Source organism: Limanda limanda, chromosome 4 (assembly GCF_963576545.1).
Source record: "Limanda limanda chromosome 4, fLimLim1.1, whole genome shotgun sequence".
NCBI classification, from domain to species: Eukaryota; Metazoa; Chordata; class Actinopteri; order Pleuronectiformes; family Pleuronectidae; genus Limanda; species Limanda limanda.
In genome coordinates, this window is record NC_083639.1 from 764,351 (window position 1) to 786,618 (window position 22,268).

At 43.7% G+C, this 22,268-nt stretch overlaps 1 protein-coding gene across 1 annotated transcript in view; it reads right to left on the reverse strand.

Annotated features, from left to right (window-relative positions):
• Window positions 1-22,268, reverse strand: part of LOC133000315 (membrane-associated guanylate kinase, WW and PDZ domain-containing protein 3-like) — a 140,328-nt gene that overhangs the window by 21,656 nt on the left and 96,404 nt on the right. The window contains exons 3-7 of the mRNA XM_061070213.1: window positions 14,022-14,141; window positions 7,471-7,677; window positions 4,182-4,350; window positions 1,951-2,030; window positions 824-881 (exon numbers count right to left, since the gene is read on the reverse strand). Coding sequence (XP_060926196.1) covers window positions 824-881; window positions 1,951-2,030; window positions 4,182-4,350; window positions 7,471-7,677; window positions 14,022-14,141 — 634 coding nt within the window. The remainder of the gene's footprint in view (window positions 1-823; window positions 882-1,950; window positions 2,031-4,181; window positions 4,351-7,470; window positions 7,678-14,021; window positions 14,142-22,268) is intronic.

Genomic DNA, 22,268 nt, shown 5'->3' on the forward strand with positions numbered 1-22,268 from the left:
AACATGGTTTTCTATTAGTGGCTTCATTATAAATACATACAGTATTCATACAGTAAAGGCTGGCTTGCCTCCTCTTCATGTTATCTACAATGACTTTTATCCACCTGCCTCTACACTATAAGGTAAACAGTCGGTTGTTCCTGTGGCATACAGACCACAGCCTGTATTCCACAGTGAGCTGGTTCCAAGCTCAGACTCTAGCGGCTCCGCGGTCGATCTGAGAGCTGCTGCTTTTCTATACAGTCCAAGTTTCTCTCTCATGTCACAACAAACATTGCTCCTCCTAGTGGTCTGGCGGTGAATTGCGTTGCAACACGCGCAACTGTGGGGAAACTATAAACCAAAACGAGTCCGTAGAAGCTGCGTGCGTGCGTAAAAAACGACTATAATTCGGCCCTAAGTTATACAAACGCGAGCAACACACAGCGAGAGCCCAATCAGCCGAGTGCTCACACACCAGGTCACCGCAGTGTCACCCGCCGAGTCTCATTTTGCCCCCCCCACTGGTAAACAAAACGAAAAATCCTGATCAGGGTCTTCGACTGTTTTCCAGGTAAATGTTTCCTCTCCGCTCGTCACGCCGGAGGAACAACACGAGCCCTGTGCCAGATCCATTTGTTTATTTTTAGACTATTGATTCATACCAGTGCACTGCTAATGTACACTAAGCAGTGTAATATGCACTTGTGCCGCCGTCCCCATGGTGAAATGTGCTTGCGTGCATCGGTGGGGATCGAGTGTGATATAACAATTTACACCCTTTGCGATGATGTCAAGCGGAGTGCTGGGAAATTACATGCAGCCATAAATCAATAAAACTTACTCCACGTAGTATGTGCCGTACTGTGGATCATCAATTTCCTCCCAGCCGTAAGGCAACTCTGCAAAAGAGAAGGATGTTACACAGTGTTGTGGAAGGATGCAAATGGGAAGCACGCACATTAAGATAACAGGAAGGGAAGAAGGAAGAGAGAGCACAGTGGTTGATCTGGGAGTTGGAACCCATACCGCTGTGGTTACCAGGGCATTCTTCCCTCTGACTAAGATAATTAAAGAGTTCTCCTCTGGTCAAAAAAAACATTAACACCTGCTGACATCTTGGCTTTGTACGGATGGATAAGATCTACATGACATTTGGTCATCTTTATTTTGGCACTCAGGATGCGGAGGCCACTCTTTTTCTGCACAATGTTAGCAAGTCGATAGCATTTCTACTTCTTGGAATAGTTGTGAAACAGCGATATATTTCCTTGATAAGTAAAACTCGGGAAGAGAGCGAGGTAAGATGGCTTCTCGGTTTCTTCCCCTAAATCATCTTTGTTAATTTTGATAATTTTTTGTGTAAAAGAGGTGCTAATATAAGAAGCCATGAAAGTAGGCTGCAGTAATTAAGTGAACATTTCAACAAGCAGGCTGATGCACGTTATGCCCTGATGAACATATCATGCAGGGGGGGGGGGGGAGTGAAAGAAAAGAGCTCCTTATGCAAGAGAGAGCTTTGGAGTTGCTTTTCAGAGGCAACAAACCAACTGGCTTTCTGTCCGCCTGTAAAAAATCCATTAAAACCAGGCTGGGCTGGAAGGGTCCCGGTCTTTGAGCCGCTCAATGTCTCTGCCTGCACTTAAGCCCACATTAGCATCCTGGGGATACAAAGGCAGGTCTGGAATCCCTTAAAGTCGACCCCTCGCACTGGATCTCAGGAAAAGCCGCTTGACTCGACTGCAGCGTTTAGGGTCACTCTTGGGTGACGTGTCATCGAAGAGCAGTTACGCTGTCGCCCCTTATCCTGAATGGTTGTTTGATTAACTGGGTGGAAATGCGCGGAGTGATGGATCATGTAATGCACGGCAAATACACAGGAGAGGTATGCCCCTGTGCAAATACATGTGCAGCAGTTAATGGAATCACTGCACGCTCGAGTAGACGAGCTGAGTGCTGCAGTCAACATACCTCCATCCTCACACTTCTCAGGGGGCTTCGCCTTCTTCGCCAAGCGGGGGTCCAACCACGTGGTCGTCTTGGTGTTGTGACTGGGGAGCATAAAGAGACGTCAACAATGGGAGGGACCCGTGCCAGCCGGAAAAGTGCTGCTTGAAAGTGAAACCAAAGAAAGCAGTAACCGTATCTCATGCACCAGGGAAACAAGCTTCATTAACAAACATCTGATCCATCGGTTCATGTTCAGCTGTCACGTTAACGTGTTCATGGTTAGGTGGCCTGAAAAAAAATCATCTGAATGTGAAACGCAACAAACAGCTTTATTCAAAAATGTGTACCAACTGGGATGTGTAATCAACAGGAAAATCACAATGGTCTCCTACTATCTTCAGGGTTGAGTGTCCTTGAGTCGTATATGAGTAAAACACAAAGGCTTGCCCACGCACACACACGCACACATGTATGTTCACCCTCGCACAAACACCGGGGTTGCATTAAGGGAAAAGTGGTCTCAGACTTTTGGACCCCACTAGGCCTTGGAGAGCTTTGTTTACTTTGCTCTGAAAGCTGAGTATTGATTGGTTGAGACCAAGAGCTTAACGTGTTCTTATGAAAAAACCTGAGAATTTAAAGCTGTGTTGTCTGGAAATAAAATCCACTGTGGCCGTCAATGGGAATAATTTATACTTTCCTGTATTCTCTGAGCTTTATTTTTACACTCAAAGTAGATCTCAGAAATATTTTAGCAGCGCATTAGTGTGTTTACTGTTCCCACTTCACTCTTTCCTTCCATGTTATGTGAATGTGTTGCTGTTGAGGATGTGTTTTTAACCTTATCTTTATTCAAGAGTTTGGTCTTTCAGGTTGAGAATAGGAATTGTTGATTTCACCGTCAGATTTTGTTAAGCTTACACTCAAATAGCCCCCGCTTGTGCTTAGATTTGCTCTGCTTGTGCTCAAACTGTGTGCTTGCACCCATATATTTTGCTACTTGGACGAATTTCCTTCGCTCTCATGTTTTTGGATATTTTTATGTGAAACAAGTTTGTCAAAATTTCCCCAACCAATAAAATACCAGGGGCAGTGATGATGAATGAATTGTCTCGCCCTCGTTGTGGGTGCGTTAGCTTACACAGGACGCTGGTGTAACGATAAAGTCGTTGACGGTGGCACTAAATAAACCTGATTAAAGTAGCCACCTTATGGGACTCTCAAACAAGTAAAGCTAACAAAGCTGTAGCACAGGAAATCCGTCCAAGCGGTAAAATATCCGAGTGCAAGCGTGCAATTTGAGCACAAACGGAGCAAATCTGAGCACAAGCATGGTCTATTAATAAATCAATAAGTCCTGCTCTCAAACTGAACAACCCTCTTGAATAAACATAGGCAGAAATACATAACCAAGCTGCTATATAAGAACAGAAATCCCTGCTGAGAAATTATGTAACTAATTACGAACCCTTCATTAAACACACAGGATCCAACCTAACCCGACTGTCTGGGCTGATTAGATGCTGATTGGATGCTGACAGAAACATTTATGTGTGTTTCATTATGCACAAAGAAGATAAACACAGTAAACACAATGCTGTATGACACTAGACATACAAATGTCACTTTCATTTTTAATATCGCACCCCCACTGCAGCTGGAAGACGCCACACTTAACATAAGCAACTCTCAAGTCATCAGATGGCCTAATTTTCCACACTCATCATCCAGAGCATAGACTGTGCTACACCTGCTGCTGCCGCCTAATCAAGATGAAGTCAACTCTAACGTCTGCAGCTTCCTCTCAATCACAGCTTCTGTTACAGCAGAGTTGAGCTGTGACTCCGGGCCCAGCGGTTCAGCAACAGCTCACATTCACATTCATACAGGAATCACATATACAAGTCATTTTCTGAAACAGCTTTGCTGCAACATGGAGTCATTTGCATTTCGGCTGCAGATAAATATTCATACATTGCAGTGATTTATGGCAGCAGACCAGTTTACACTCCAATGTTTTATGTTCATAGTAATGAAGGAACTTTTCAACCAGTGCAACGTTTTACCTCACTAATTTTTAATAGTGTTTGGCTTCGCAGACAATTTCTGTTTTTGTAACAGCAACAAACACATTTTACTATTTGAATGGCTCCTATTTGTATAAATATTGGACATTTTTATTTCTATTAAATAAAGCAACTGATTATATTAAAACTGCTGTTTTCAGCACATGACCCGCGGGTTGCACTTACTCTATGAAGTAGACCATGCCGGTCTCAGTGTAAGCCATCTCCCAGTTAAGGGGCAGCGGCTCCAGGCTGTCATCCCGGGGAAGCGAGCTCCATGTGCGGAAGTCCATGGAGCTGCTGGACTGGGTGTAGCTGGGCACTGCTTTTCTCCAGTCCGCCCTCTCTTTGAGCTCTGCGACAGGAGGAGAGAGGAGGAGCAGATTAGAGGTCGAGCGGGGCGGAAGGTTAGGACATGCGTGAGCACCTCTGCCCCTCGGTTTCCCTCGCCCGCTGCAGGCAGGCGAGCGAGGGCTGATGACACTCACAGCATTTAAATGTGTGTGATGGTGAGTGTGTCTTCGCCGAGAGGGATGTTTTTCATTTGCATGTGCACACTGTGTTAATGCTTTGGCCTACACCTATGTGTGAGCATTCCCTGCAGGCTACGATGTTAAAGGCGGGATTCATATTAGAAAGGGCCTTTCGAACCCCTGGGGCGGTTTCTTTATGATAATATTATACTGCTGCTTTTCACATACAATATATTCCGCTGCGTCTGTAGTCACTCCCCTTTAATGAGGAGCTGCGCTACAACGAACACAAAGCGCACAACAAAGGCCTCTAATTCACTTAGCACTTCATGCCTTCCCTCAGAAGATGGTTATAAAGGGATGAAACACGAGGGCTTTTCATCCTTTTTCTCTTTATGTGAAGCTAACCTCCTCACAACAGAGGACGAAGCCAAAAGATGTCATGCACGCCGCAGAAAAAAAAAAGAAGCATTTCTGGGAGATGCGTTTCCTAAACATCATTACACCTGAATTTTTACATTGTGTATGAAATTGCTCAAAATAAAGGCACGTAGCCCCTCGGCAGAATAGACGTGTTGGTTATGTGTCTTTAAAACAATTTCCTTCTTTTCCTTAACTTTGCTTTTCTGATAAAAAAACAGCGCTCTCCATATTTGAAGACACAAACACACAGAGGAAACACACACAGTTCTGTTTGAAGACAGCGTGCAGCAGCCGTGTAAACATGAGGAGCAGCCGCCCGGGGGCATTGCCTTAAGGAGATCTGAGGTCTGAGGTAAAGTTCACGGCGGGGTGAGGGCCCACTCCACGTTAGACACACGTCACGGGTTAGATAGCAAGTGCGGGTGGAGGGTCGGAGGCTGGTGGTGGAGGGTTGGTGTGTGTGTGTGTGTGGGGAGGGGGGGGGGGGGTGATAAGGACACTCTGAACGAAAGACGAGGAGCGCCGCAGTCTAGAGACTAGCAGCTCACATTTTCCATTAACCTCTTTTTGCATTCGACCGTAAACCCTGTCCATCTATGGCCGGTCTGAGACTTCCCTGCCACAGCTGTGGGCTGTAGCCGAGAAGTCATTTGTGACCGGCTTCCTTCCATAAAAAGAACTCCTGGATGTCTGGGCATCACTGTTTTGTTTGATTTCAATATGACAGAGCAGTTGGGTAAACAGACTTTGGATTTCTGCGAATCCTTTGTGCAGCTGAGCAAGCAGTGGCTGAGCCGTTACTGTCAAAACATTGTTTCATTATGTAAAAAAAAACAAAAAAAAAAAAAGGAGGAAAAGAATCAGCCTTGAGTTGCCTAAAATTCCACCCCCGCTCTCTTTGTAAAGAAACCCAGATATGGTGCACAGGGCTCAGCCTATTTCTGTGCACAGCATTAAGGACAGATTTGCTCCTCAGAGAGTCGGGAGTTGTTCTGATTGATCACAGTCACTGTGTCCTGCTTCCTGGATCAGACTTTCTCAAGGTGATCTGTGCCACTGTCGGTCGGCTGGTAACAGTAACAGCATTCCAAGTGGAACGTCTCTTAACAGTGTAAATATCACGTTGGAAAATGTGAGTCAGAACGGTCACCTAGGAGATAACAAGCGCTGCCCTGACACTAATATATTCTAGTTTCAGGATAAAAAGAATCTCGGGTCCAGATGAGATCAGAGGTTTTTCTCTATCCATACTAACACGACTGAATATGCATATCAAATGACCACTGGGCATGCCGCTGAAAACAGGAGGCAGGTTGTCCGAGTTGCAGAAAATACTACAAATGAGGAACAGCAACGGTGAAAAGTAAGACCAGGAAGTGGACCAATGATGAAGTGCAACTGTTCACACCGAAAATCAACCACATGTAGTCTGGTTAACACTGGACGGACCCAATCAGGAGGTGACATGTCATCAGGGTGTAAGGTCTGACCACCCAATCTGAAACAGGGTCAGCCGCCTTTCTAAAAGTCTCTGTTTGAGGTGATGTTATTTTTTATTATTATTTTATTTATTGCCAAATCTGCTGCTTAATCTCTAGACCAACCATACAAAAAAGTTGTGGTGCTATTAAAAATATTTTGTCTGACTCATCACAGCAAATGTTCAATAACATTCTTACTTGACAAATGAATAAACAAGACCCTGGGACCCAAATCATATTCAATATGCTTGGGTCAGAGAGAGTTCTGATGTATTGCATCAGGTCTCATGTGTCAACATGTCTACAACCTGTGAGTGATTTCTATGCAGAACTGGTAACAATGACAAACGAGTCAGATTTGTTGTTCTCTTGTTATGCGAGGTCCTGGTCCAATCTCCTTGGACTGGTTTCTTTTCCTCAGGTCCATTTCAGAACAGATTTTCAATGGATCTCTTTGGAATCAGACCGGAATGTGAACCCTCTTTTGTGAGCACCACATAACAAAAAAACTCAGTTCTTTATCAGAGACAAAAAATATTACGTAAATATTTATAGACTATTATCATATTTTGTTGGTAAAGGTTTATTTCTGACATTTAGATTGAACTGGTCCTTTAAATAGCATTCCACGTCAAACCACTTCAGTCTCTTGTCAAATCTTAAGCACAAGAAGCAAATTCATTTCAACTGACTTTTAAAAAGCTTTCACTAAAAGATAAATGTTCATATGAAACAAATCGGCCTCTTCTGGCACATTATAAAGAATAATAGTGTAAAAAAACATTTGATCTGGGTCTTGAAAACAGCACAACCTTGACCGGCACATAAATGATAAGTGGATGGTTCAAGTGTTTAAGAGAGATCATCAATCTGCTCCGAGGGTCGAGGTGAAACAATCTTTAAGTGCTCTTTTATGTTACGTGTGGAGATTTACAGAGTTCTAAAGGTGTCCTCAAACACATCAAACTGTGGACAGTCTTTATGTCTCACAAGGGAAACAGACAGTGACCTAACGTAATGCCTCATGTCACAGCCAAAGGACAAAGAGAGCAAGGAAAAAATCCGGTTATTCAACCTGACATTTTGCCGTTTACTCACCGGGCAATCCATTGACTAGCGGTGGCCTGTCGTCATCGTCCTCTTCCTCGGGGACCGCGCTGTCCTTCCGGTCCATCTTGCTCACCGAGGTGGTGCGTTTTCTGGGAACGTCACCGACGTAGTCTTCATCAAACAGCACCTGATCCACCAGGTCGGGCTGCACCAGGTTGGGCTCGGCTGGAGGTTTGGGGGTCCCGTAGAAGTTACCTTGGAGAGAGGAAGAGAAGAATAGAGAGAATGAGAGACTCACTCGTTAAGTAATGTAAACTTAACGAGTAATGTAAATGTAAAGGAGGCAGAGGAGAGAAATCTATCATGAAAGAATTATCTGTATGAGGTCACTGTAACCTTTGACCTTTGACCACTGAATTCTAATCAGTTCATATTCGAGTCCAAGCGACAACTGGTAAAACATTTGAAGAAATTCCCTAAAGGCAGATTTGAGATTCGTCATCAAGAGGCAGAAAACATGTTTTGCTAGGTCATGACGACTTTAACCATTTACCACTCAAATCTATTCAAAGAAATTGAAAGAATTCTCTTGAGGCATTCTTAAAATAATATGTTCATGAGGCTAAAAGGGTTTGTAAGGCCAATGTGACCGTGACACATCAAAACATCACTTTCATGAGGCAAACACATGGGGTCAGTGAGGTCACAGCGACCTTGACCTTTGAAAGTTGACCACCTTGAGTTCAACTGAACCTATGAACCATATTTGAATAAATTACACACTGACAGTCATGGTTGACTCTTTACATGTTTCAACGGTCTGCTTCCTCCACATGATTTCCATGTCTCCTAACCCCCTGCTTTGTTTTCTATTGATAACCGCACCACAGACCTGTCATGACACATTAAAATCCCTCTGCTTGGAATAAGCCGGCAACTAATTACACTGATCATTGAATACAGCAATTATCTATCTCTCTGCTTGCTTTCTTTTTCTCCTAAAGACGAAAAAACCTTCTGTGATAGATAATAATTATTCTGTTAGATAACAGTAGAGAGAGAGAGAGAGAGAGAGGGAGGGAGATACGAGGGGAGGAAGAGGAGGGGTGTTGGTATAAGAGTCTGTTAAATGATTTGCTGATTTAGCTCATGGAGTGATTCATATATGGCTGGTGAGCAGTATGTGAAACTCAATTTAGTCACAGTATAAAACCCCTATTAGGATTATATATAATATGCATGCTAATTTACATCTGTACCGTGCGTTACCAATGTTTGTTTGCTAAATGCTTCTCTGTCAGACGTGCTCAGGCAATAATATCAAATGAATGTTTTCGCAATTAATTTGTAAGGTCAAATATTTACGAGGCTCTTACAATGTGCGCTCAACAGATGGAGCGGGCTCGGCTAAATCACGATTTTATAATTAGATTAATTAAAGAATAGGGAGATGTGCCACTGGGAAATGGGGATTTTCAGCAAATTAATTAGCCTCCGTAAACTTGATCTTATTTTTAATTTTGGACCCAGCTGTCTGTGGGACCGTGGTATTACCAACCTTTGATGTGCTTAAGCGTGAAACATGCACACATCACAAATGCTCCGACTGCATAAGAGCAACATTTATCGGCTCAGATCTTTTTATAGCTCGGCACAAAGAGGGAAAGCTGACAACAGCACACGCATGCCAGGGAGAACAGAGGGCTCAGAGGAAACATCAGAGTCATTCCGGCAGCTTTACGGCACGATACAGTAACACCACAGCAATTTTTTTTGGGGGGGGGGGGTGTTAGCCCATCTCGATGCCTAGCCTCATCCCCTCGGGGCGTGACGACGACACAATGCACAGCTAACTGGGTTAAGGCAGCTACGCTCATCTTCCTCAAAGCATCGGAAAGGTTGAGGAGGAGGAGGGGGCCCGGATGAAAGCCTGCCCCCCCCCCCCCCCCCCCCCTGTCACTTGACTCGACTGTTTACGAAGCGACACTCATCCACATGTGTCAGGGACGTCCTCATTAACACGGGGTTGCCACGGCGATAGCAGAGGGAGATTGGGTCTGCTGGCTAATCTATGCCCGTCTGCTGCTGCACGTTGACATTCATCAGCCACACGCTATACCTCTGTGATTAATTACTTACATTCACGTCTCCTGGCCCCTGATAGATGTGTGATGCCAATGTAGAGGTGTGTGTGTGTGTGTGTGTGTGTGTGTGTGTGTGTGTGTGTGTGTGTGTGTGTGTGTGTTTGTGGCAGCAGAGCGTCGGCGGAGCTGTGTGTCACTATTTGCCGTTACAAATGGAGGGAAGCCTCGTAAGCTGATGAGTGAAGGAGCTTTTCAGACATTACTTGCGATTCTCGTGTCACGGGGTTGATGAGCCAGGACGAGCGAGCCTCCCTCTCTTTCAAAGTGCGCCGAGCAATTTCATGGTGGTGAAATCAGCGAGTGGTAATGAAAGGACTCCTGTTGTCAAGGACACTATGCACGCGCTGCTCAAGGTCATGAGCTCTCTTTCATCCTGACAAGATCGTGAGCAGACTGCATCTGCCCAGTATCAACACATCACAACTACTTTGTGAATCCTATATGCTCCCAGTCACACCCAATATTATCTCCAGGTCCAAACACACCAGGGTGGAAGAAGACTACGATTTGGCAGAAATTTCCTGTGTCCTGTGTCCTGTTCATGGCAGCTGTTCCTCCAGTCTCGCACTTCACTGCCCTGGACTCTCCAGTTCTTGTCCGGTTGATCCGTGCGGCTCTGAGAGAGTGACCCAACCTGAACCTGGGCGACGCTGAGACTGAGAAGGGACCTTATGTCCAGAGAGACTTGCTCTGAGCGTCTGGCGCAGATGGCTGATGTCTGCTTGGCCGGCAGCCTCGGACCCTCCGGACCACCGTGGAGCCGCCAGGATGTACCCGAGCAATCATGGAGCAGCCTGGAGCCACACACACAGTCCTGCCTGGCTGGGTTTGCATGTGTTTGGGAGAGAGTGTTTAAATTGAATCTGTGCACAATGCATCAAATGACGCCCATAAGATATGTTTAAAGGAGAGAAAAACTGTACATGAAGCATTAACATAATGAGCATCCAGGCAAGTCACTTGGGACTATTAGAGAGACCATTATGATTAGCTAAGTATCCCATTAGCTTGCTACCGTGAGCACATCTCACTAACTGTGCACTTATAAACTGAGGGCAATTCATGAGCTCCACACAGATGGAGCACGGGTCATGTGACCAGGACGGGAGGACGCATGCCCTTGTTAATTTCCCTGTTGTTCAAAGACAAAATAAAAGGCTGCGTTTTGAAGCACAAGTCAATGGAGTTAATCCCGTTTCCCATCTGAGTCCTCACAGCTCCTCTTTGAGTTCAGTGTATTGCTGAGAGATCAACCCGCTGCCACAGTACAGCCGTGGAGCGCTGGAGTGCTGACTGGGTTTCTGAAGCTGTGACTCTATCCGAGTGCTCAGCTCTCTCACAGGGACCGGACTGAAACCTTCCAACTTTTGAGAAGCTAATCCACACAGCTGCATTCAGCCAAGGCAGCCCTTCCTCCACTGGAAAGGAGGTTTCCATTGGGAACCAAGGAGCTCAGCAAGCATCTATATCAGCACTCTCTCCCTGTTATATGCTTTTCCTCGGTTTTCTCTCCATTTCTTCCTCTCTGCCCAAAGTCAACCTCTCTATAAAGGTGTAAATCCTGCCTGGCTGCAGCTCAGAGGAGCTTGTGGGCGGCTTGGCAGCTCTCGAAACTTGATCTTCTCGTTCTTAGATGAGCACCGAAGGACACTAGGAAGGGCAGGATTTATTTTGTGTGTGTGCGGATGTATGATTGTGTGTCCATACATGTGTGTTCCTGTGCACATGTTGCATCGAATGTCATCGGCACGGTGCAACAAAGAAGAGGGCAAGAGGACTGGCACCTTATCGCAGGGATCAGTGACTGTTGGGAGGAGCCTGCCTCAACAGGCCCATCACACTTCACGTCAAAATATGCACCTCATAACCCGTCAACACACACACACACACACAGACACACACACACACAAAACTTCCACAGATACACAGAGGCAGCAACACACTTGTGCACACCCAGAGCTGCTCTCAGCCTTAAGGCGCTTTCTCTCTGAATGAGGATTTGACTTTATCTTTTAATTCTCCATCATACAGGAAGTGCGAGATGCGGCTGAAAGGGAACAGGCAGAACGGAGCAGAGAAGGTCCATTCACACGACCAGAGCTCGCCCCTGGAACACTTAGGAAAAATCCTCTCCCATTTCACAGCGGCTCGGATTTGCTGGGAAAAAGAATGAGCTTAAAGAGAACAGTAAGTTTATCATATTATTGCCATAATCATCAAGCAAAGTGAGAGAAATCCTTCGTCCAATCCTCTCATGACACAAATACACTGCGGCTGTCTGAGTTTCAGGGACCTCAGAATGCAGGGCGAGGGCTTATGTTTCTCTGTGGCACAAGGTGTAAGAAATTGTAAACATGTGGCCGTTCCGTTGCTTCCCAAGCTGGAACATCCCTCATTATGTAAACTTCTTACGGGGAGATATCTACTGCAGCTACTTGCTGACAAAAAAAACTGTTTCCAAGCAACACTAGGGTTTCATACCTTGGAATGACAGCTTAAAAATAATTTTGAATGGTACACAAACTTGAAATAGGGAGAATAGAGTGTCTGTCTTTTCCACAGCGCCCCCTGGAGAACAGCACTAGATAACTCTTGTGTACCGTGCTGGAACATTACGACATTCGTCAAACACCAACAACCAGAGCTAACAGCTATAAGAGACAGCTAGCCTGCCGTTCCCAGGGTGGCATCACGGTAGAGCCACCAAAGTAACCTTAGAGGAGATTGTTGGAGGAAACAAAGAAAAAGAAAAGAGTAATTAACAAAACAAGAGTGAATTTTGTAGTATTTCAATCGTAGGAGAGAGCGAAAAGAAGCCAGAGGATCCAGGACATTGCTGTTAATGAACAAGAAAGTATTTGCTTGTTTCCTTTGTCTTCCTTTGTGCTGTTTTGCTCGCTTGACGCTGGGACGTGTGAGGGAAGTTGTCGACTCGTTATCAAGTCAGGTAAACCCATTTCAATAGATGTGTAGCAAGTGACTTTAGTGCTCTGTTTAAATGTTTACTGCCAGATCCCAAAACCCTTGTGAGACGAGGTGCTTCTGAACTTGTCGATTGCTTGTTTCTTCTACATCGACTTGTCCCCAAATGTCCGTTTGTACTCTACGTATTTAAAACAGTGAATTACGCAGCCCTCCTGTAACGGGAGACCGAGCACAGCTGAGAGAGAATCTTGCATCGTCTCACTTTATGCAAGATAAGTAGGCTACTGCTGAGGGAAGGGGTTGGTTGTACTTTAAACTGCTTCTAAAAGTTCAAGTCTGGATTCTTGTCTGGAGCCGATTCTTCGCGGTTGTTGTGTCTGTGAGAGGAGCGAGGGAGAGGAAAAGGAGGAGGCTGGTTTATACCATGAATAAAGCATGACTTGAGAGTAAGAACACGAGTGGGACCTCCTGATGTGTGACTGTGCAGCCAGCCGGCAGGATCAGCAGGTTTACTGGTTTACATAAGGTCACCATCAGGTGCTACAGCTGCCTGCATGCTCACACAGTACGCTGTGAATACTTACTGTGGGCTGTGTTCAAGAACGGACCAAGAGGTGCTGACACAGACTCAAGAAAACAATTTTTAGTGTGAAAGTAGATTTACACACAAGCTTTACATGTGTTCATATGTGTTGAATTCACACATACATTATTTACAATAGCTTTTCCTTAAGTGATGAGTACATCCTCCATTTGTGTCACTGTTACCAATATTTAGCATTTCTATTTATTGTTTTTGTCTTGGTCTCTATTTATTTTTAACAAAACCCAATTCCCTCCCGGGGCCCATTAAAGCATTTTTAAAACATATTGTATTTTTTCAAGTACACACTGAGATTAAGGTATTCAGTTAAAATGTATAATTCATAGTAGATGTTTTAAAGTCTAAAGTGATTACCTGAGAAACCCTAATTTTTGAATCGCCCTAGAAAACCTTACACTTCATAAGATACAAATCCCAAAGAGCAACGGCACAAGTCATATTCGAAGATAGTCAGTACAAAAAGTAATGTGGAATATGTTTATTTAAAAATTGTAGCTACCTCGTCATTTAAACTCCACAATCCAAAAGAAAACTAGAAGGATAGTCTCGGAGTGCATATCACTAATAAGGCTGAAACTATATTTTGCAATATTAAATAAAGTTCTGGTTCCACCCGTTCCGGATCATTCCAAAAATGGGTTTAAATCTCTCAGCCGCCCATTCTACACACAGAGAGGAGAATCTGAACAGTGGAGTTTATCTCAAGCACAGCTGCTAATCTGACTGTGACTTCCAACAAGTCTTTAATCGGGTTTCACTGATCAATACATTTTGTCCCCCCCTTGTCACATTTCATAAAGGGAGTCTGCGCGTCATGAGGACTGTGAATATCGAGCTTTCACTCCATTACACAGAGCTGTCAGGGTGAATCATGTGGTTAAGAGAGTGCAGCCACACACACACATTAACACTGAGGTGATAGGTACCATCATAGGTGCCACTCTCCAGGAGAAGTCCACTCTCCTCCAGGATCCGGAAGTCTCCCACATCGATGAAGTTGTAGTCGATGCCAGGCACCTCCGCATCTCGAGGAAGCCGTGTGGTGCCTGGACAAAATGAGAAAAGAAAAGAGAACTGAATCAACACATGTGTTCCAATAAGCAGCCTGAGTGCAGAGATGGAACAGGAGAGCAGACTTTAGAGATTCTGTGTTAGCGAACAGACGAATGACGTTACATTGTGCTGTGCTTTTAGGATTTTTCTCTCGTTCTGAACTCAATTCATCAAGTGAGATACAAACAGGTTCGAGTCTTTTCACATTTTTCACACATCAGATGGCAGCGCTCTGCCGTGACCCCGGCTGCCTCGTGCTGCTGCTTCAGTGCTTTATTTAGTTTATTACTTTTTAGATTGGATCTCATTTATTTATCTTTTATGATGCAGGTGTGTGGGCCCATTTGTATTATTTATGGCTGCAGCATGGGTGAAGAGCCCAAGACAAATTTCCCACCGAGGGACAATAAAGTTAATCCTAATCTTGATTTTGGAACAAAAAACAAAAATACAACCATTAAACTTCAGTATTGAACATATTCTGACTGTCTTTCAATTTCGCAATGAGATGTGTCACATAAAGAGTTCGACTGCTGAGGTTTGACTTCACTAGTTTGAGGCAAGTCTTTAAACGTACAATATGTAACTTTGGCCACTAGCGGTCTTTCAATCCGAACAATGACAAAATAACTAGTTTGATGGTGTCGTGAAGCAGCGAAGGATCATGGGAACAGTGCCGATAAAAATCTACGCGATCTGACTAAGGGACATGAATCATGTTCTAGAACGGGTTTGATACACGTTAAACATCAAACAACGAGGTATAATTGTGCCCCACTTCAAGTGAACAATACAAACAGTGGAAGGCAATAACATGTTTTTCTTTCATCGTACATTATTTTGTCCCAAAAGCACAGACAGCATAGGTTGACATAAACATAGGTTAGGTTTTTTAGCATTGGAACATTCCACCTGAAGGGTAAGCAGCCGGAAGTGTTGAAACCTTTCAATTAAATCTTTTAAGCTTTTGGCTTTGGACTAAATGTTTTTTTTTGCATCTTAGTTTGAAATTTCATTCCATTTTATCATTCTATAAATATTTATTTGAATTTGTACTGTTTTGATTTGTTTGTAAAACCATTGAGCTCTATTTTATCGAATCTAATTGTCTCATTTCTATCATTTTTGTCTTTTCTTGACTCATCAGTCAATTGTGAAGCACTTTGAACTCCACTAACCTGAACGAGAGGGGCAATACAGATAAAGTTTGGTTGACTGATGCAGAGGATTCACTTTATAACAATGTCTTTATAATCTCTCTCTGTGCAAGACAGACTTGGTGGATGTTAAATCTTTGGGACAAAACCCCCCAAAAAGAACTTGGTGCCATCCTGTGAATCATGAATAATTGAAATTGGCTTGCGGAGGGGGGTTATTAATTTTATCCATACGAGTAACTGCATTAAAAAGTTATAATTGCGATGTTCTGGATGGCAACAGATCAAATGAAGTAAACAGTTGAGGTAAATCTGGGTTATGAAAGGCGATGAAGGCGACGTGTTGTGCAGCCTCCCGGTGCGGATGAGTTTCACTCAGTGGAGCGGAGAGTCAATGCAAATGACACGAGGCCAATCTGAGTGCAGGTTCTGCTCCTGTGGTGAAGCCACAGTCTATTTCAACACTGATGGGAGTTCTCTTCCTCCCAGGATGAATATCCACCAGGCACAAATGGACACCAAATGATTACATTAGCATGAGGATTATGTAAACCGTATTCCATGAATAAGTAAGTAGGGCCGTGCCACGATTGCACTCAAGGCTAATTAGGTGGTGCGCCACCAAACTTGTAAACTCCCTGGAAATAACCGCAGCCGGACAGGAGGCACGACAGCGGTTGTTTATTGCTCGGGAGGCTGAACAAAGTCCAAAGCATGAACCAATCATCTGAGCCACATTCCACAGCAATCTCTGTCACCTAAATTTACTGTCACCAATGGTTATGGAGCAAATACATCCATTCACTCGGCCCGGTGACTCGTTCTCAGGGTCATGGGGAGGACAGAGGGGAGGGGGGGTGTGTGTGCATGAAGAAGTCTTTGAAACAACCCGGGCAGACCATCGGTCGATTGCAGCGGTCTAACGTAAACAGTCATTTATATTCAGAAAAACAGGCAATTTAAAATCTCAGATCAACCCTATTTCAATGTCAGAGGAAACCAGCGCAGCAGCAGCAGCATCACAGAAGCTGCAGACTCACACAGAAGAAACCCCACACTAACAACTGAGGGAGTCAGAAGCAAATGGTGGATCAGGATCAGACTTTAATGATTACAATCACTCCTGCAGGCAATGAGATCCTCAATGTGGCTGAACAGCAGCATCTTCATTCATCCATACATCCAATTGCTATTTTGTGAATCCTGGAGCCGAACCCGACTGATATTGGGTTAGAGGAAGGGAACAGATTGTCAGTCCATCACAGGGGAGCAGCAGGTTGTGGTTTCATCCATATTTGTTTCCTTGCATGATTATGAAGAAACGTCTGGACGGATTACCACAAAACCAGAAGGAAGGATGTGGTAATGCTCAGAGTAGAACCTGTTGCAGATCCGGATCAGGGGTCAGATCCGGCAATAAGATCAAATCAGTTTTATTCTTTTGTTTTACAGTTGTTTTGTTTTTTGTGAGCAAGAATACACAAAAACAACTCAAACTTGTACGGAGGATGCAGATGAAATCCATTACATAATAATACTTTCAACCTTTTTTTTGACAGTTTCCCCAGCAAATAATTGATGTATCTTGATTAATAAATATCTATCTTAAATATCTATAAAAGTGTGTGATGTAGTGCAGCTTGACTGAATCTAATGGGACTATTGGGCTGTTGAGGGATGCACTCTACTGCGTGCATGTTCATTAATAAAATCCTCATAAAGAGTGTGTGTCTGTGTGTATGTGTTTGAGTGTGTGTGTGTGTGTGTGTGTGTGTGTGTGTGTGTGTGTGTGTGTGTGTGTGTGTGTGTGTGTGTGTGTGTGTGTGTGTGTGTGTGTGTGTGTGTGTGTGTGTGTGTGTGTGTGTGTATTCCACCTCCTTGGCAGAAGTATGCCGTCCAGAAACCATTACAGACATCATCAGACAACCTTAAATGGTAAATTCTGGTACAACTATGACGGAATCTCCGGAAATGCGTTAATGCTTCTCCTCATCGGATTTCCTGACACTTGTACAGTCGGCGCCAATTAGCAGGGAAGCCGCTCTGCAGCCTGTGATAGCCCAATGGCCTATTAAGTGACTTTATGTTGCCGTTCCCCTTTTGTTATTCAGCCGTAATATTTTCTCCCTAATTGGTCTGTGACAGTTTCGCTGCACCCGAGCAGAGGAGGAAAAATCTGTTTGAAACAAAACAAAAAAAACCATCAGAGCCCTTCCACAGAACGCCTTGATACCACAGCTTGTGTTACCAGAAGCAGTTCACACTGCATCATGTGTGGGAACCACTGCTACTTCTCATTACCAACTTGTCTGCCTGCCGGCGTTGGCTCTGGTCCATAAAAATATGTCCCCTGTAGCCCAATTACTTGAGCCACAGTTATGTACCTGCCAAGTATCTCCCTGAGCCGTCATCCTGGGTGTCACACCGATATATATACCATAAGCCTCCGATTGTGGATCAGTCGCACACAATATAATGAGGGCTCGCTGAGCTTCGAGGGTACAGCTGAGTGAGAGCAGCAAATCCTTTAAAGCAGAACTTTACACCGTCTCCCTGTAATTTCCTTTGCAGTGCAGACAATGACACGTTGGATCTACCTTCAGATGAACTGTCAGCGGCCTGCTCGTTTAGACAAAACATGTTTATTGAGAGAGTGCAGTCGATCCAACGCAGTTAATTAAACCAGACAAGAGAGGAGTTTGTATATGGAGACGCTTTATCAAAGAAAGCAACGATTTTCTGTCAGCGTACGAAGTTTTAAACATGCAGTGTTGGTTAATAGTGCACGAGAGGCGGCGGTGCACAGTATTTGGTGCAGCTACGCTATTAAAGGAAACACAGTTCGACATTTGTAAGGGAACACTTGCTTTCTCGCCCGGAGTCAGCTTAGATTAGAGGATCAATACCAGTCTTATAGCCGAGCAGTAAATATGAAGCTTCAGCCAGCAGCCAGTTAGCTTGGCTTAGCGTACCGAGTGGAACAGCTTGTTGTCCCATACAGATCGGAAATCCGAAGAATGAAGCCCGAATACCCACTAATGAACAAGCCAGAGGAGCAACATGACAGTAGAGAGTTTTCTTTGGTTTTTCAGACCTGGGGCGACAGCGTCTTTACCTTTAAATCAGAAATTGCACTGAACCTTCCACCTTTAAAACATTAAAAACTCAAAATCCACCTTATCTGAACTGCTTTAAATGTTTGACTATGACTATGTGTGTTATATATTTGTGATGATGAATATTTTATATTTGTAGCTACTTGCTTTTATCGTTTTTATGTAAAATGCCTTTGAGTATTGTTAAAAGCACTATACAAATATTATATATTAATATTATTGTCATCATCAACATTATTATTATTTTTATTATGTTTATTTTATGTTTAGTTTTGTTCATTAATAATTTACAAAAGGCAATAACAGGGGGGTTGCATCCCAGGTGAAATCTTTTAATAAACAGAAATAAAATAACAGTATTACAAATATGTTTTATAAAAGTTATTCATGATTATTATGAATTATTAAGGCTGTAGTCACTTATATTGCGGATATTGGTCACTAAACCAGCACCTTAACATATTTGCTCTATTGCACATAATTGCACTATTGTTTTTTCTTCAGGTGTATATATATATAGATATATATTTATATATATCTATATTTTATTTTCTATTTTAAATTTTTGATATTCTATTTTCTATTATTTTATTTAATATTTTTTTGCATGTAATATTCTGAACATTGCTATAAAAGAGCCTGTGACCCAAGCACTTCATTGCCAGCGACTGCTTCATGTTATTGCTGTGCATTTGACAATAAACTCTTGAAACTTGAAACTTGAAAATTGGTGAATACACACATTAACAACATATCTTCATTACATGCCTAGAAAACTGGTCACAATTATGTTTCCTACAAAACATATGAGCTGGACCACATTAGTTTCTATAGATGACAGCACGTCTCTTTGGAGCAATGTGAAACTATTCGTTTAAATTTAAAAAGCCTGTGTACTGAGGCTGAATCCACGTGCGTCCTCGTGCTCTGGGCTGAAACTAACGTGGACTCAAGCGTTGTGAGGTCTGACGCCCTGTGCTCTGCTGAGACCTACTTACTCAAACCCCCTGGACTGAGAGGACGTCACGACAGAAACATCAGAGCTACTCAGTCAGAAATGGCAGGCCATGACATTGTGATTTTGTGCAAAGTTTTTACGTCAGTTAAAAAAAGAAATGAAAAAAGATGGCTGGGGGCTCTGCTGTCATAATGACGAGAAAGAAAAGAGGGGAACATTTTTTGGCAAAAGACAAAGGCGAGCTCTGCCAAACGAGTGGAAAGGTCACAGATCCCGTCCCTGCATTACTGTGCATGTGTACCTGTGCCAACAGAGTGTGTGTAGCGGAGAGATAGAGCGCCTGTGTGAGATCAAACTCTTTCTGCCCATCTCTGATCTCGGCGGGGAGTCCAGGGACCGCATGTGACCCTGGGCTCTCCGCCATGGAAGAGAAATCCTCGTCCTCTCCAGGGCTCTCGGGAGCCGCCACAGTGTTTTCATAAGGAATCCAGATGAGATGGAGCCAATCCCCCAGAAACCCAGAGAAGGAGACTCAAGGATTCACCACTGACCACAAAGACGTTGCTCCCTTCTGTCTCTGGTCTGTCCTTCGTCTTTTAGCATGAACGACGCAGGACTGACCTCAAAGTAGAAACTAATACTTTTCATTTTGGCCGGTTCAGCAGAATTGACCCTGAGGTGTTGCTGGGACACAGATCAGCAGCAGCAGAGTTGGCTGCTTGTTAACTAAAGTGGACGACTGGCACAGTGACACAAACCATCTCTGCTAATCCTCTCCCTGTTTGTGTGACTGTCAAACACATTTCGGGGATATATTCCCCTTCAAATATGCTTATTTACCACCAATCTATGTTTTTTATTTATCTTGTGGCTGCTCCCTCCTCCTGCCTTGGCTACTTCTACCCGAGTATTGATTTCCTACCTTGAGAAAACCTCCATTATTTGGTGCACAGCTCCTAAAAGATGAGGAGTCGAGCCTGAGCTGCGGGTTTAGAGGGCTGGAGCTGCCATCGAGCTAAATAAACGGCTGAGAGGAGGAAGAGTGGATTTCGGGAGTTGTGAAAAAGAAAAGAAAAGTCCATTAATCAAAGAGCAGCTTGTCTGGTTGCTGCTGTGCACTGTGTTAAATGTCAGTTTGGCCAGTTTTCTGCCTTGTGTCCTGCCTGCAGAGAAGATGTTTGTGTTTTTATCTTTGCTCACTACGAGTGGATCCTCCCAAATAGAGATCTTTGAATTTCAAACTTGCAGAGTTTCTCTGGGTTTCTACCTCCCACAGTCCAAGGACATGCAGAGACACTAAATTAACTGTAGGTGTCAATGTGAGAGTGACTGGTTGATTGTATGTTGGCCCTGAGATGAACTGGTGACCTGTCCAGTAACTCGCCTCTCGCACAATGTCAGTGGGATTATGTGCAGCTCCCACTGCAGCCCTCAGAGGATGTATAGATAATGGATTATTAGATGGATGGAGGGATAGTTAATACTTTGAAGGACAGGTATGTGCAGTTTATATTAATTTGGTTGATGCCAGGGCTCAATATGAGGTCAGGTGAATATATAAATAATAAATAGATGTAGCTTAAACTGTTCATTTAGAATATTTTAATATTTCAAACACAAAAACTCCATGTTTAACCCTTGAATTGTTTTATCCCCTGCATATTGATTTATTAGAATCTTAAGAACACATTGCACTATATAATACAGATAATAAAACATAATATAGAGACAATAATATAATATAATATGTTAAGTGCCATAGTCAGCAAATTGCAAAGGTCCCATTAGTTATTGATTTCATGATGTACACAACAGAGAAAGCTGCATTCACAAAGAAAAGCAGAGTAAACCAAGCTTGAAAAAAAAGGGCAGGGAAAGGTAATTGAAACAGAGAAACAGCGAGAGTGAAACAGAGAGGGTGAATGATGGGAGAGTGACAGCGGGCGAGTGAATGATGGAGGTGCCGTCACCGTGCGTGTCCCGGTCTCTTGCTCATTAAGACGGTAATTCAAGCAGAGGATTAGAGAGCCCGAGTCCTGCAGCGAGCCCACTAGCTGCTGGTGATGGATGGAGGCCAGAGGCCGTAAAAACCTCCAAGATTTTTCTACACGGAGAAAAAGAGAAAGCCACGTTCGGGGCAGTAGCTAATATAGAGGTTTGTGTACAATGTGCATGTATGAGAGCTCGGTAAGTGTTATCATCCTCCACTGACACTGACCTGAGATAGTTAAACTGCTCCTGAGCTTAAAGTTGAACTAAACTGTCCATGAAACAGCAAAACTCTCAATGTGACACACAGCTATATGATGAAAGAAAGAGGGAGAGTGAGAAGAGAAGAGAAAGGAAAATAAGAATATTCCCTCCCCTGCAGATGGAAGGAAAAAAAGAGTGAAGAAATTAAATATACATGAAAGGTAAGCAGCTTATTTCCTGAAGAATTTCACACTTTTGCCTGCGAGTTCCCTCTGAACACGACAGAGCGACTCCCAGCCCCCGGGGGGGGGGGGGGGGAGAGCAGAGACGCTGCTTGTTTGTGACAGTGCTGTGCCTGAGAGTCTGTCATCGCCCAAGGAGCAGGCGCTCTACACTAAACGACTAAAATCTTGACTCCTCTCGATTCCTCTGGGTAGAGTCCGTCTGCAGCAGGACTTGGGAACTATTCAGGCCAACTATAAATCATTGAAGTTTCAGAGTTGCTGACAGACGCTGCGTCAGAGTCACGTCTCCTGTTGAGGTGATTTCATCTTGACCAAAGTCACATAGCATTTTGAAAATAACTTTAATTCAGCCCCTTATACGAAACTCCACCTTTGATAAATCAATAATCAATACAAAAAAGTAGAAATTCCAGAAATGTCAGTGGAAACAGACACATGCAGTCCACTAGAA